Genomic DNA, 14,776 nt, shown 5'->3' on the forward strand with positions numbered 1-14,776 from the left:
ACTGCAGCTTGGTGGTGAAAGGTGTTAGTTCTGGGGTCAGACAAGGCCGAGTTTGGATCTCAGCCTGCGAGTTGGTTAGCAGCTATTTCCCTTTGTGGAATGGGGATGATAATAGGATCCACCCCAGGGCCTTTGCACTTGCTGTCCTCTCTGCCTAGGATGTTCTTTCCCTACATATCTGCTCCCTTCTTTCCTTCAAATGTCCCCAAGTCAGAGGGGCCTTCCCGACCACCTTTCTAAAGTATCACATCTGGAATATACTTTGGTTTTCTTCTTGAAGCTTGTCAGTGGCTGACATACTCTATGTTTATTTCTTGGTCTGTATACTGTCTTGTCTTCCCCCACTGAATTGTACACTCACCAAAGGCAGGGAATTTTCTCACCACTGTGTCCCCAAACCCTCAGCAGCACCCAAAGAGGCACGGGCCAGTAGAACTTCCCGCATTGGTAGAAGCGCTCTGTACCCGTGCTGTCCAGGACACTGGCCACTAGTCACATGTACTTTCACACTCTTGAGACTGAAGAGTGTAATCTGAACTCTGATGTAACATTAAGTGATTGGAAACCAGCCACATACTGGAGAGTGCCTGTCCGGGGCAGAGGAGCCCTCAGTAAATGTTTGTTGAGTGGTGGTTGAGGGGTGCCTAGCTTCTTTTGCCTCTGTGTCTGCATCTGTGGAATGGGCATAAGCATAGCTCACACCCCTGGGGTTGTCATGAGGAGTGAATCTGAGTGGCGCCAGCACACGGTGAGCGCTGTATCAGTTCCCGTGATTCGTGATTGTCTTTACTGTGAAGCTTATGGTTGTGGATGAAGGGCCGGGAGGGTGATGTGATCCTTAATAGCTGCAGAGGCCTCTGCCCGCTGTCCTGACAGCTCTTACCACCTCTCAGGAGCGGAGGGGCAGGGTCTTCTCCCCTTGGAGGTGAGGCGCAGGGAGCCCCTTTGTGCAGGCCCAGAAGGCAGGTGGGGCTGGCCCGGTTCGGCTCGGACCTCACAGGAGGGGCCCCTCCGTCTGCCCCCAAAGGAGGATGTGGCCAGGCCGGCAGCAGGTCCTGGTTACCACACACGTGCCCTGCTGGGCTCCCCAGCTCCCGAGAAGAGCTCCCCCAACCTGCCTTTCTCAGCCCCAAGAGGGCTGGCTGCAGACACCCATTTGCGTCGGCCTCAGAAGCTGAGCAGTTTTGTGGTTTGGCTGCAAGATCCGCACAACCCTTCATACCACAACTTGGCAGGAATCTTGACAGGTCAGAGCGAAGAACCAGGACTGTCACAGACCCCTGCCCTCTGCTTGGTCCTGACTGCGCGCTCCAGCCCCTGGAGAGACGTTTCCCTATCGACACGGTTTTGTTACCTTTAGACGCAAGGATGGCAATGATGAAACGCAAGGAGAAAGGGAAGAACTGGAAGTCTGTCTCGCTGCTCAAGAGCAGATCAGGTCTCCGCAGGCTCAGCGCTTTTGACGTCTTGGGCTGGATCGTTCTTTGTTTGGGAGCTATTCTGGGCAGTTTTGAGTGCTTAGCAGCGTCTGGTCTCTGCCTGCTAGATGCTGATGGTACCTCTGGGCGCCCCCGTCCCCGGTCAGATCATGACAGCCAAAAATGTCAGCAGACACAGCCAAGCATTCCTCGGGGGGCATAGTCGTCCCTGCTGGAGAACCCTAGGCTGGGGAGAGTTCCCAGAGCATTAGAGCTGCCTGAGGATGGGGTTCTGGGTTGGGACAGACCTGCCCAGGTGACTCTGTGAGTGAGGGGCGGGTCTGGCCGGTCTCCCTGTCTGGTGGTCACCCCGGTCCCCCGGCCTCTGACCCGTGGCTGGAGAATGTGGAAGTCCCTGGACCCCTAGCACTTTGAGCAGGGACTTCGGGACTGTTTCCCCTCCCTCCTGTCCGATTGGCTCACGGCCGGCTGCCTCTCCACAGGGACCGCGATTACCACCTGAAGACGTATAAGTCCGTGCTGCCTGGGAGCAAGCTGGTGGACTGGCTGCTGGCCCAGGTGAGAGCTCCCCTGAGCGGGTGTGACCCGGAGCTGAGGGGCTGACCAGGATGTGGGCCTTTGAGGTTTAAAAAGCTTTAATTTTAAATTTTATTGATTGATTTGGCTGCACTGGGTCTTAGGTGAGGCATGCAGGGTCTTTAGTTGCAGCCTATGGGATCTGGTTCCCGGACCAGGGATTGAACCTGGGCCCCCTGCATTGGGAGTGTGGAGTCTTGGCTACGAGACCACGTAGGAAGTCCCTAAAAATTTGTTTTAAAATTATTTTTTTTTTCTGTCCAACTATCTTTTAATTTTTTAAAACATTATTTATTTTAATTGGAGGCTAATTACTTTACAATATTGTGGCAGTGTGGGGCATACATTGACATGAATCAGCCATGGGTGTACATGTGTCCCCTCATCCTGAACCCCCCCTTCCATAAAATGGTTTTTAAATTGTGGTAAAATACACATAATATGGGCTTCCCACGTGGTGCTGTGGTAAAGAACCCGCCTGCCAGTACAGGAGATTCGGGTTTGATTCCTGGGTTGGGAAGATCCCCTGGAGGAGTAAATGGCAACCCGCTCCAGTATTCTCGCCTGGGAAATCTCATGGACAGAGGAGCCTGGTGGACTACAGCCCATGGGGTCACAAAAAGTCAGACATGACTGAGCACATCGGCAAACACATAAGATGATGTTTACCATCTTAACCATTTTGAAGTGTACAGTCCAGTAGCCTTAAGTCCATTATCACACAGCATCACCACCGTCCACTTCCAGGGCTTTTCCCGTCTTGCAAAGCTGAAACCCTGTCCCTGTTGAACAGTAGCGCCCTGTTCCTCCTGCTGCCCGGCTCCTGGCAGCCGCCCTTCCGCGCTCTCTGAGCTGGCCTGCTCAGGGAGACCCGTGTGAGGGGCCAGGCCGTGTCTGTGCTTCTGTGTCGGGCTTGGCTCACTCCGCATAAGGCCTTCAGGGTTTGTCCAAGTTGTACCCCGTGTCAGAATTTCCTTCCTTTTAAAGGCTGAATAATATTCTGTTGGGTGGATAGAGCACATTTTCACTGTCAGTCAAGGGACAGCGGGGTGACTGCCACCTTGAGGCTTTCTGTTTTAAACATGAGATGATCCCTGGCCCACTGGGACAAGTTGGTTCCGTCCTGCCACCAAACCGGAGCCTCCGGGTGGAGGCTTGCCAGGTTATTCGCTTCACACGGGTCCCCAGTGAGCAGGGGCTGGGCAGAGTCTTGGAAGAATCTATGAGCCACTTTTGCTGCAACTTCCCCAAGGCGATTGTTCTGTTGAGGTGCTGTGAGCCATCCTGCCTGCCCGTCTCTTGCAGTTGGTAGCTCCTGGTCACAGCATGCTTATTCTGGGCCAGGGCCCATCTGCTCTTTTGGGCATTGTCTCACTGAGTCCTCCACCCCATTTGCAGATGGGGAACTGGGGTCCAGAGAGGCCAAGTGCCTAGTCCAAGAACACACAGCCTGGCAGCAGCATAACCAGAACTCGGGTGGGCCCATCGTATCCCCTCGTGCCTCGGTTCTGCAGACGTTTCAGGGAGCCTGCACGAACTTTCATTCATAGTTCATAAAAAGAATGCACTGGCTCCAAAGACAAGGAGCCGACTGTGAAATTGAAATGGATACATGTTTAAACTTTTATAGAGTGCAGCTCTATGGCAGCCTCATTAATAGTTAAGTTTCCCATTCATAGAAACTTCATTCCATTCGAAAACAATTTACTGCCTGGATTTTCTTTTGCCGAACAAATTCCTGATGATTGCCTAAAAGTCAGAGCCAATCTATGTAAAGTAAAGCCTTCTTGGCATCAAATAACTTCAAAAGCAAGCTTAGAAAACACCTTGAAAAAACTTTTTCAAACCCCCAAAATGTATTTAATGTAGGATGTGAGTGCATTTTAAAATATGTTTGCTGGGATGTGGGGCCCTAAAATGTGGGAGGTCTTAAAATGACCTTGGATTTGAATTTATAGAGTTGCATGGCTTGGAAGCACAGAGCTGCTAACCATTGTACTACACCACCCCCTCCATAGGATCCCCTGAAGCCAGCCCAGAGTGTGTGCTTTACTAGCATGGCCTCTTGGGAGGGCTTGGGCCACTGCAGGGCTCCCAGCACAGATGAGACAGCAGCTGATTTTGGTGGGATAAGATCTTTGGGCTCTCAGAGGATGAGGCTGGCAATAGACAGACCGATGAGGAGGCAAATTCAGAACTACAGGCAGGGGAGCACAAGAACTCCCCTGAGAATGGTGTGGCCTCGGGGGAGGCGGGAAATGTCAGGTTTTGGATTTTTTGAAGGTAGACCTAACAGAATCTGCTGTTGGATGGATGGATTGTGGGCGGCGGTTGAGAGAGGAGTCTTGAAGAACTCCAAGGTCCTTGACCAAGCTGGGGAGGCTCAGGGCTGTGACCTGGAGCACTCCAGCAAGGAGGAGAACTAGCCAGAGCAACTTCCTCTGCTGGTTTCTCTTTGTGATTGATGTCAGGCACGGGGAGGGGGGACCTGCTCTTGGCCAGTGCTGTCAGATTAGCTGTGATCCTGGCCGAAGGCCCCCTGGAATAGCCTGAGTCGTTGTCAGTGGGTCCTGAGAATGCCCCACCCCTATCCCCCAGCATCCTGTCGCAGTGGAGGCAAGGAGATGGTGGAGTAAAGTTTGTGGCTGACCCTCTGTCCACTTGAGCAGGCCTCCCATTGCTCGGCCTGGTCTGGGGACATAGGGAGGCTAATTGGAGTTGACAGAGGATGGCTTCCACGAGATTGACCAAAAGACAGCTGGCATCTGGCTCCCACTCAGGGAAAGGGGAGGACGGTATGCATATGGGTCTCTCTGCGTGAGAGAGGTTGGTGATGAGGATGTGACCTTGACGACTGGTTATGGCAAGTCTTCATTAGAGTCATCCCCACCTTGTACCTTGGCAGGAAGGTCAAAAAGAAAACATATAATTGTGTAGTTCAGGAGGGTTATTTTGCTTTGAACACCTCTTCATTTCTAACTTCTAGGTCATTCTGCTCCTTGAAACAAAATGTTGGTTGAAACCTCCTTGATCAGCTAGAAATGCTTGTGGCTGCACATGATAAGAAACTTGACTTGCACAGTAAAGGCGTTTTTCTTTTTGTGTTGTTCCCGTAACTAGACATCCAGAGCTCATGATCCTAGAGCTCAACAATGCCATTTACACCCAGGCTCTTTCCATCTTTTGGTTCCACCACCTTGCCCGCTGCCTCATTGTCATAAGATGGCTGCCACAGCTCCAGATATCGCATCCATATAGACCTATGGCCAAAGGCAGGCAGCAGGGACAGGTGAAGAGAGCTTTCTCACTCTGTGTATTGGGGGAGGAAACTTCCTCCAGTCCTCTCCCTTCCCAAGTGGTCTCCCTCTTGGTCTCATGGCCAGGTGGGTCCCACATATACCCCTAAACCACTCCCTGGGGAAGACAACAAGGATTGCTGAGCGTGGCTTAGAATTCCTAAGAATTCATTCTTTGAGGCTCCCTGCCAACTCCTTGGATGAATCAGAGTTCTTTTAGCTCTGAGAATGAGGGAGGTACTAGTCCTTTGATTGACAAGCTACATATTGCATCAGTTCTGATCTCTGTATATTATCTCATTTAATCTTCAGAAAAACAGTTGTTATCCCCATTTTACTGATGAAGGAACTGAGGCTCAGGTTTTATAACTTGCCTCAGGACACCCAGAAATGGGGTACTCCTGTAAGATTGGGTGTGTATGTGATTGGGGCTTTCATGATGCCCTGGTAGTCAATAATAATATTAGAAATAATAGTAATACTCCTCTCTATTGCTTATAACCTGTACTGTGGAATCTGAGCAGGGAACACCACTGAGGGGTGGCAGAGGCCTTGCAAAGTTAAGAGCAAATCCAGGGATTAAAAAAATACAAATGAGGACGTGAAGCTTGGCGAGGTTAAGGAGTTGCCCACGGTCACAGCTTGGCCAAGCAGGGGTTTGAACACGGGGACCCCAGCTTCAGGTTTGTCTCTTCCCCTCTCTGCTCACGGTTTTTGGTCCATGTTGCCTGGGCTCCAGCATGCCCCAGGCTGCGGCCGTCAAAAGGAGGGTGGGGAGCAGTGGGCTGGGACAGGCCAGAGCAGGTCAGGCCAGGAGCCAGGTGCTGCGGGGAGGCTGACATCTGCTGGCTCCTGTGCCGGCTCTGCAGAAATGTGCCCGAGTGCCTGCCACGCTGACCCCACGGCCAGGCTGATGGTGATACTGGCAGAGGCGGTGGTTCCAGCGCCTGGGGGTTGGGGTGGCGGGGCTTGGATGGGAGCAGGCAAAGGGCAGTCTGGCAGCTCAAGGCACCAGCCTAGAGGAAACAGGATAAACAAGGACAGGGCAGGAGCCCTGGCCACAACCCAGGGCAGCTCTCTTCCCTTCTTGGAGCCTCAGTTTCCCTGTTTGTAACTTGGAGGGAAGGCCTGGCTGCAAGAGGATTCCATACTCAAGCTGTGACCTTGGGCCAGTGCTGCATCTGTCTGTCTGTCCCTCAATGTCTTCATCTGCCAAACGAGGTTAATAAGAGCAGCTGCCCCTGGGTTGACCCTCAAGGCCGTTAGTGTGGCTGGAGCCCCCCCACCAGGGGGCTGGTGGGCCACTCGGGGCAGGGAGACTCAGGTGGTGAGGTTGATTACACTGTGGGAAGAAAATGGGGGCTTGTGACTTTCGGTCTCCCCATGGCTGGTGGGATGTGGGTGGGGGTTTACTCTTCAGGTGGGGGTACACCCAGGGTTGGTGTGATTCACTCCTGAGCAGAGGATCCATCCTGCTGCTGTTCTCACTTTGGGAGCTGCCCCTTGGGTTACCCCAGGGCCCTCTGGGGAGAAGAGGGGAGGGGATAGGCTGGGAGCCCAGGTTGTGAGAGCTTCAGAGAGCCAAGTGGACTCCAGACGTCAGCCTGGGCCCCCCGCAACCCCACCGGGCCTGCCCGCCTCTTGGGCCCCTCACAGCGGGAGGCTATGGCTGTGGATGTGGCACCTCCAGGATGGATGGCAGCCCCCTGCCCCTGGCGGGGCTCAGAGCCTGCTGGCCCTCTAACCGCCCGCCCGGGTTCCCACAGGACAGGTTTGTCATCTATGAGTCAGCCTGGGGCAGTGAAACACGAGGCCAGCGGCTGCCCCAGGCTCTGCTCTGGGGCCTGCAGCTCTGAATTCATTTCTCCTTTAGCTGAGGAATTCCCTGCCCCGCCACTCCGCTGCTGGCCGCGGGCTCTGGGGGGTGTGTGGGATACACCCAAAGTGCAGGCCTCTGGCCTGGCGGTGTCAGGGGCCTTTTGGAATCAGTTCTCACTTGGACAGTTGTTTAAATGAGAGGCTGTAGGCCCTGTGACCCTCTGAATGGAGTCGAAGTTCATTGACCTGGTTACAAGCTCCTGCATGAGTTAGTCCTTGCCCACCATGTCTTTATCCACTCAGCAGGTATTTATCAAGCACCTACTGTGTGCCAGGCTCTGTTCTAAGCCCTGCGAATTCAGCAGGGAACACAATAGAGCAAAGGCCCTTTCCCTGTGGAGCCGACCTTCACCCACACCCCGTCCTTGCTGGCCATGCTGTCTTCTGTGCTGCAGGCTCCGTCCACCTGGACCTCTGTCCCTGCTGCTTCCTGTGCCTGTCCCTCCCCTCATGCTTGCACAATTCACATATTTTGCCTGGATGTACTGAGATTGTTTGGGTTGCAAGAAGCAGAAACAGAATCTGGCTAACTTAAGGAATATTAAAAAGAGATGGTGACTTACTGGGAAGGCCATGGAGCACCCACAGAGTCAGGAGAGACCCTGGAGCCAGGCCTTAAAAGGAACTGGCACCAGGAAACTCCGAGCTCCTCAGGAGCAGGCGTGGTGGGACACTGTCTCCAGGGCACGCTCTAAGGCAAGATTGGCTCCAGCTGCTCCCTGACCTTGGGTTCCTCTGCTCAGGGGTCGTGTTCTGGGGCAGGAGGCATTGCACTGGCCTTGCCTGGACCCCATGCCCTCAACCTGGCCAGGGGTTGGCGGTCCCAAGCCTGGAGGGACCTTCCTCTCACAGCAGCATTCTACATGGGAGAGTTGGCCCTGAAGGCGGGCCCAGCAGGGGCCCAGCACACTGGCCACACCCATTCAGTCTTCAGTTTCGGGTTGGTTGTCACTTCCTCCAGGAAGTCTGAGATGAGCCAGACCCCCGATTTAGGAGTATTTTCAGTTGTGAGAGCAGAAAACGCAACTGAACACTGGCCTAAGGAAATGACATGCTGCACATCGGGAGCACCACATATCAAGAGCATTCTGTCCTTCACTCTGCCACCCTCAGCAGGCTGCCACCTTGATCAGGACATGGTCCTGCAGTCCCTGCATCACTTCCTCATGTAATTTTATCCCAGGCAGGGAGGGGTGCTGTTGCTTTTCCCTTTTATTAGGGAGGAAGATATTTTCCAGGATTTCCTGGTAGGCCTCCCCAGATAGCTCATTGGCTACAGCCAGGTCAGTTAGGAGTTGAACTTGATTTCTTAATATCAGAGAGCCAACTACAGAGGCTGAAACCAATTAGGGGTTTGTTTTTCTTTAGTATGAGGGAAGGCTGGAGGTTGGTGAGACAGAGCTGCTGGGACAATCTCATGCTATCTTTGAGGACCACCCTATCCCTTTCTTTTTGCGCTGCTCTGCTTAGTATGTTTCTATTTTCCAGATCACATTGTGATATAAGATGGCTGCAGGAGCTCCAGCCATCACATCTGTGTTCCAGGCAGGCAGGAGGAAGAGATACAAAAGGCCAGGAATAAAGTGTGTTTCCAGAGCTCCCTATCAGTGATTTCTGCTTGTGTTTCATTGGTCACCGCTGGCTATAGTGGAGGCTGGGATCTGAGGTTATCTAGATAGATGCACTGTCATCTATAACAGTGAAGATTTTGGTACCAGGGCCAGATGGGGCGGGGGAGGGTTGTTGCTGGGCAGCCAACAGTGTCTGCCACATAAGATCTCAATTTCTCTTTTTGCAGTGTTTATCGCATGATACTCCATGCATTTGTCACATTTAAATAACATACAATTATATATTTTTCTGGTTTGGGAGTTGTAAATAACAGTCACAGACATGGTTGGTGGTACCACAGTAAATAAGACAGAGGCACATCCCTGCCCTCGTGGAGTCTCCCTTCCTGGGGTGGCAATGGGCTCTTTGTCCACCTGGCTCAGCGCCTTGGGCCAGGTCCACCTAACACCTTCCCCTTCTTGTTCTGTTCCAGGGTGATTGCCAGACACGTGAGGAGGCCGTGGCGCTTGGCGTGGGCCTGTGTAACAATGGTTTCATGCATCACGGTAATCCAGCCCTCCGCTCAGCCCAGCCTCCCCAGGGGGTGGGGTGGGGTGGGGTGGGGGTCTGTCCTGAGACAGAATTGCTGGCAGGGACCCTGGTCCCTGGTACATGTTTCAGCGAGGGGAAACAGGCCCAGAGACAGCAAGTGGCAGGCTGGCGGCTGCCCAGCAAGGCAGTGGGTGTGGGCCTATGGACTGCTGTGGCTTTGGGCCAGCTCATGCATTCCCCTCCTCCTCCACCCCCAGTTCTGCACCGATGGGGAGACCACTTCAGGTGTCCCGTGGGGACCGAGGTGGCTGATCAAATCCATGGGCTTCCCAAGACTTTACTCCTGGATGGGAGATGGCCTCCCAGGGTGGGCAGCGAGGCTGGGCGAGGTGGGCCTGGTCCGTGGGCCTCCTGGGAGGGGAGGAGAGGGGCTTGTGGGGACAGAGGATGGCCGGGCTGTGAGTGTGAGAGGGAGGAAGCCAGGTGGGGCCTCGCCCCTCAGACACGTCCCTCCTTCTCCCGCAGGGAGAAGCGTGTCAGAGGGGAGGCAGGTGGATGGTGTGAGATGGTTCCGGGGAGGGAGAAATGGTGCCACTGACACCGCTTTAAGATAACAGAGAGATTATACCCTGGGCCCGGCCTCCCCTAAGAACTCTGCATGTAGTGATTAGTTTAATCTTTGTGCTGGTCCTTTGATGTTGGTATGGAAAACATGCCCGTGTATAAACGAGGACCAGAAGCCCAGGCAGTTAGGACAGTTGCTCAAGGAGGGGCTGGGATTTGGACCCAGGCAGGTTGGCGTTACAGGCCACCAGTGAGCTCTGTGGCTGGGGGAGCCCCGAAGTTCCTTCTGGTCCCGGGGGAGCCCCCAAGTTCCCACTTTTTTAGGATGAGTGGATTTTAGCCTCTCCCCCCCCGCTCCCCCCCCCGTCCCACCAGCAAAGAGCCTTTCTCTGGTATCCAGAACAACCTCAGGGCCTTGTCACACGCAGTGTTTCCCTCATCCAGGGGCCCCTCCCTCCCTGCCTCGTCCCCTGACTTACCAGTGTTTCTGCTCAGCTCTGGCCTCTGCAGCGAGGCCCCCCGACCAGCTTGGAGAGGTCCTCTCCTGCCTCCCGCTCTGGACCAGCTCGATTCCCTTTCCTTCCCGGGACTGCCCTGTCCCCGTGAGGCTGAGTCCACACCTCCCCTCTGTCTTTGTTCATCTATAGCGTGTCTTTTGCCTGTGGGCACCATGTTAGGCTCTGGGGACCAGAGGTGAACAAGAAATACAAGTCCTGCCCTCGTGTGTGTGTGTCTGTGTGTGTGTGTGTGTGTGTGAGTGAGTCACACAACTGTGAAATAAGCTGAAGCCACGCTGGGGAGAGGAGCAGCCAGAAATCCTCCCAGCGTCTGCTCTGTGCACCAGCTCAGAGGTTGGCAAACTCTGCCTGTAGAGGGCCAGAGAGTAAATGTCTTAGTTCTTGTAGGCCGCACGGTCTCTGCCACAGCCCAGCTCTGCCCCCATAGTCTGAAAGCAGCTACAGGGGATGCATAAACAAGTGGGTGTGACGTTTAGCCAATAAAACTTTATTTAGAAAAACAAACTGGGGGCCACAGCTTTCTACAGTTGGTCCAAGAGCTGGATTTGCTGTCCCTTTGCCCTGTGAGATGAAAGGCCATCAGGTTTGGCCCCTGCCTTGAAGCCAGCAGGCCTGGTTCTGGGCCCAACTCAGCTTGCTGACAGCAAAGCCCTCTCCTCTCAGCCTCAGTTCTCCCATCTTTCCCTCCCCATCTGAGCTCAGCATTCTGACAGCTCTGGGGCGTTGGGGCTCACTCCACAGCTGAGGGGGGCAGGTTGGGCCCAGCCAGGGCAGCCCGGGTCATTCCTGAAACCCACTCTGTTCCCTGCAGGGATCTTTCCAAGCCCATCCCTCCCTCCCGTCAGCTGAACAGAACCTCTCATTTGTGGGTGAGAGTAATTAAGGGTCCACCCCAGGGCTATTTCAGGAAGGCGGCTGTCTGAGGACCTTCTGATGGGGGTGACCCCGGGCAGCACCGACACCCTGGGGGGTGCTCAGGGAGAGAAATTGCAGGGTGCCACCCTTGGTCCCCTCTGCCTGCCACGAACTCCAGACCAAGCTAAAAGAGGAAACGGCCAATCCTAGGGTGGCGGCCGCTGCAAAATGCAGGTTAGGGTGCTGGGTGGAGGGCGTGGTGGGGCCTGCCTGGCGCCTCCCGGGGTGTCTGACCTGGGCTTGCGGGGCCCTGGGGTGTCCCTGGGGAGGGGCCCAGAGGCAGTGGTCCAGCCCCCTCGCTGTAGGTGCAGACAAGGAAACTGAGGCTTGTGATTTAATCTTTGCGGCCGCTCAGGGACGTTGGTTGTTACCCCTACAGATGAGGAAACTGAGGCTCAGAGAGGCTAAACGGCCTTGAGGTTGGGGGCGGTGGGAACTCACCAAGGCTTTCAGTGATGGTCTGTGCCCGTGTCTCACGAAGCCTGGCCAGTGGCTGTGACTGGAAGTTGGGAGTGGTCGGCCCTCACCTGGCCGAGCTCCTGGACTCTGGGGTTCCAGCTGTTTCCCCAGATATTTCAGCTCAGACACAAGACACAGCTCGGTGTCTCCTCCTCCCTCTCCCCGAGACTCATAGCCTCGTGTTTACAGTGGAGGGGAAGCCAGCTGGCCTCCTGGGGCCTGGCTCCCAGCTCTGGGGAAAGCAGCAATTTGAGCATCTGTTCTTTCCAAGGAGGTAATAGAGGTGGTCTGAGAGCCATGCTCACAAACAGCTAGTGTCCCGGGCAGGGAAGGAGGCAGAAGGGAAGGCCTCTTGATGCTTTTCATGTCATCAGAGGCTTTCAGAGAGGCCTGAAGCTAAGGCAGCTGCTTGTCCTTCTTTCCCGGGCCCACTGACCTCAGATGACTGCCTCGACGTCTCCCCTTCTGGAATTTGTCCCTGTGCCCATCTGTCAGGCCAGGCCGGGCAGTATGATGAAGAGGAGGAGCCTGGGCTCTGTGGTCTTGGGCAGTTTATTTAGCTCTTCTGGGCCTTAGACTGCCTGTCTTTAAAAGGGGCACAGCAGGTCCTCCTTTGTCTGCAAAGTGATCTTAAGCCTGTATTCCTGGTGTGCTCTGGACTAGAAGGTATTTAGTTAAATTGTAATGCACAGGGCCCATATCACATGCTGATTGTTACCAGTTTTTTTTCTGTTTTTGTTTTAATATTTTTCGGTCACACAGCATGTGGGATCTTAGTTCCCTGACCAGGGATCAGACTCACATCCCCTGCAGTGGAATCGCAGAGTCTTAACCACTGGACCACCAGGGAAGCCCCTGTTACTGGTTCTTTTTACTCACTTTCCTGCCTAGTCTTAGAGGTCTGAAGACTTTTTCTGTAAGGACCCGGATAGTACATGTCTCAGGTTTTGTGGAACGTAGTCTTTTGCAATTATTTAACTTTGTCACTGTGACCCCAGAGCAGCCCCAGACAATATATAAACAAATGGGTGTGACTGGTTCCAATAAAACTTTATTCATAAAAAGCGGGAATGAGCCACATTTGGCCGACAGAGGCTGAGTGTACCATCCCCTGGTCTACAGGGTCTCACTGAGGTCTGTTTCTGATTATTAGTGAGGGTGAGTTCCTTTCTGTGTACTTGGCACTCACCACTCTCTTAGGTTTTCCCATTTGTTAATTACCTATTTATATCCTTTACCCATTTATCTTTGAGTTTCCCAGCTTTCTCTGGTTGGTTTGTTGGAGTTTCCCGTATAGTCTAGAGATTTCTCCTTTGTTGATTTTAGACCAGACGGTTAATTTTGAATCTGTGGCCTGCCTATGGCCTTGCTATTGAATGGAAGTCCTTAATTTTATCATACTGCTTTTTTGGGGTCGGGCGGGGGGTGGTCCTTGTATATGAACTCCTTTTCTGTTTTAAGACAAAGACACTTGCCTGCATTTTGTTTGGTGAGCTTTAGTTTTCCTATTCTTATTTAGGCCTTTGATTCAACAGGATTTATTGTTATATATGGTGTGAGGTAGGGATCGGATTTTTTTTTTTCCCCGTAAGTACATCAGTTTTCCCTGTACCATCTGTGGAATACTCCATGTGGTTGTTTGTCATCCATCATATGCTAAGTTCCCATAAAACAGTGGCCTCTTATGTGATAGCTGTTCTCTTCCACCGGTTCTTTACTTCGGCTGTGGTTCCACAGCTTTGTACCTTACATGGCTTTGTAACATGCCTTTATATAAGCAGGTGGGATGAGTTCAGAATTTTCATGAGTCAGAAAGTCAGGCTTTTATGTGAACTATCCTAATATGTTAGTTTTGGCACAGGACTTTACTTACTAGAACACCATGCTGGCCAACCCAAGCTTGTCCAGGGGCTGGTCCTGGCCTGTGGCTGCCAGTCGGCAGATACCACTGAAGGCTCCCCGTGTGAGCCTGACCCCGTGTCTGTGGGTTTGCAGTGCTGGAGAAGAGCGAGTTCAAGGATGAGTCCCAGTACTTCCGCTTCCACGCAGACGAGGAGATGGAGGGAACCAGCAGCAAGAACAAACAGCTTCGCAATGACTTCAAGCTGGTGGAGAACATCCTGGCCAAGCGCCTGCTGGTAGGAGCAGAGCTGAGCTCGCTGCATCTTCCTTCCCAGACCTGCCTGCAGGCCTGGGAACTGGGCAACCTTCAGGTTGTGGCTGGAGAAGTTGGGCTCACCTTGGGGTGCCCAGAAGTAAGGGGGGATTTTAGGCGGTGCCTGGCAGCACCGCCCAGATGCCAGGCTACTTTCCTGGCCAGGCCACCCTCCTGACAGATGAGACTGGGCTCGCTGGGCTCCCTTTCTTTTTCTTCCCCTCTCCTCTTGTCCACCCCACCCCTAGCCTAGCCTTTGCAGGGAGGATGGCCTCCTGAAATGACCCCTCTCATACCAAAGCCTTGGGTCTTCTGGGCCAGAGCCCTTGTTCAGTTGCTGCAATTAGCCTTGCAGTTAAGGTAGGACATTCACCAGCCTGGTCAGGTTTTTTACCAGCCTAGCCCATCCCGTTTCTGTGCCTCCTGGTTGAGCCTCAGCCTCCACCTTGAGGCCTGGCCCACAGCAGGCAACAGGGAGACGGGCTCGGAGAGGTTGGGTCTCTTGGCATAAGCCAGAGTTGGGGCTGAAGCCTGCCTGACATGCAGGCGGCTCTGTTCACGTCTCTCCTATCGTACTTAAGGGGGCTGCTGTTTCAGTTCCCATTTCTCCCGCCACAGAGCCCTCAAGCGCTCCACACCACACTTGGGACAAAACCTCCCTGTCCCTTTTCCTTCCTCTCCTGTGTTCCCCGCTCCTCGGCCCACTTAGCGCAGCCACTCAGATCTTCCATTTACCCTCCAGTACTCTGGGGCCTGACTCAGGGCCCTGGCACCTGCTGTGCCCTCTGCCGGGAGCACTTTTCTCCACTCTATAAACTTCTGTTCCTCATTTCATTCAGGTCTCAGCACAGATGTCCCCTCCCCTGGCCCTGC

The 14,776-nt window shown here is 53.7% G+C and overlaps 1 protein-coding gene across 2 annotated transcripts in view; it reads left to right on the forward strand.

Annotated features, from left to right (window-relative positions):
• The window catches only part of PREX1 (phosphatidylinositol-3,4,5-trisphosphate dependent Rac exchange factor 1), a 181,278-nt gene that overhangs the window by 135,912 nt on the left and 30,590 nt on the right, over nucleotides 1–14,776 (forward strand). Inside the window, exons 14-17 of one of the 2 annotated variants that reach the window (XM_086330807.1) lie at nucleotides 1,361–1,438; nucleotides 1,922–1,997; nucleotides 9,234–9,306; nucleotides 13,744–13,886. In XM_086330807.1, the coding sequence (XP_086186933.1) occupies nucleotides 1,361–1,438; nucleotides 1,922–1,997; nucleotides 9,234–9,306; nucleotides 13,744–13,886 (370 nt within the window). The remainder of the gene's footprint in view (nucleotides 1–1,360; nucleotides 1,439–1,921; nucleotides 1,998–9,233; nucleotides 9,307–13,743; nucleotides 13,887–14,776) is intronic. The other variant, XM_086330806.1, reaches the window with a different exon arrangement.

This window comes from Bos grunniens, chromosome 13 (genome assembly GCF_055505025.1).
Source record: "Bos grunniens cultivar Pamir isolate PY7600 chromosome 13, Bosgru_T2T1.0, whole genome shotgun sequence".
NCBI lineage: Eukaryota > Metazoa > Chordata > Mammalia > Artiodactyla > Bovidae > Bos > Bos grunniens.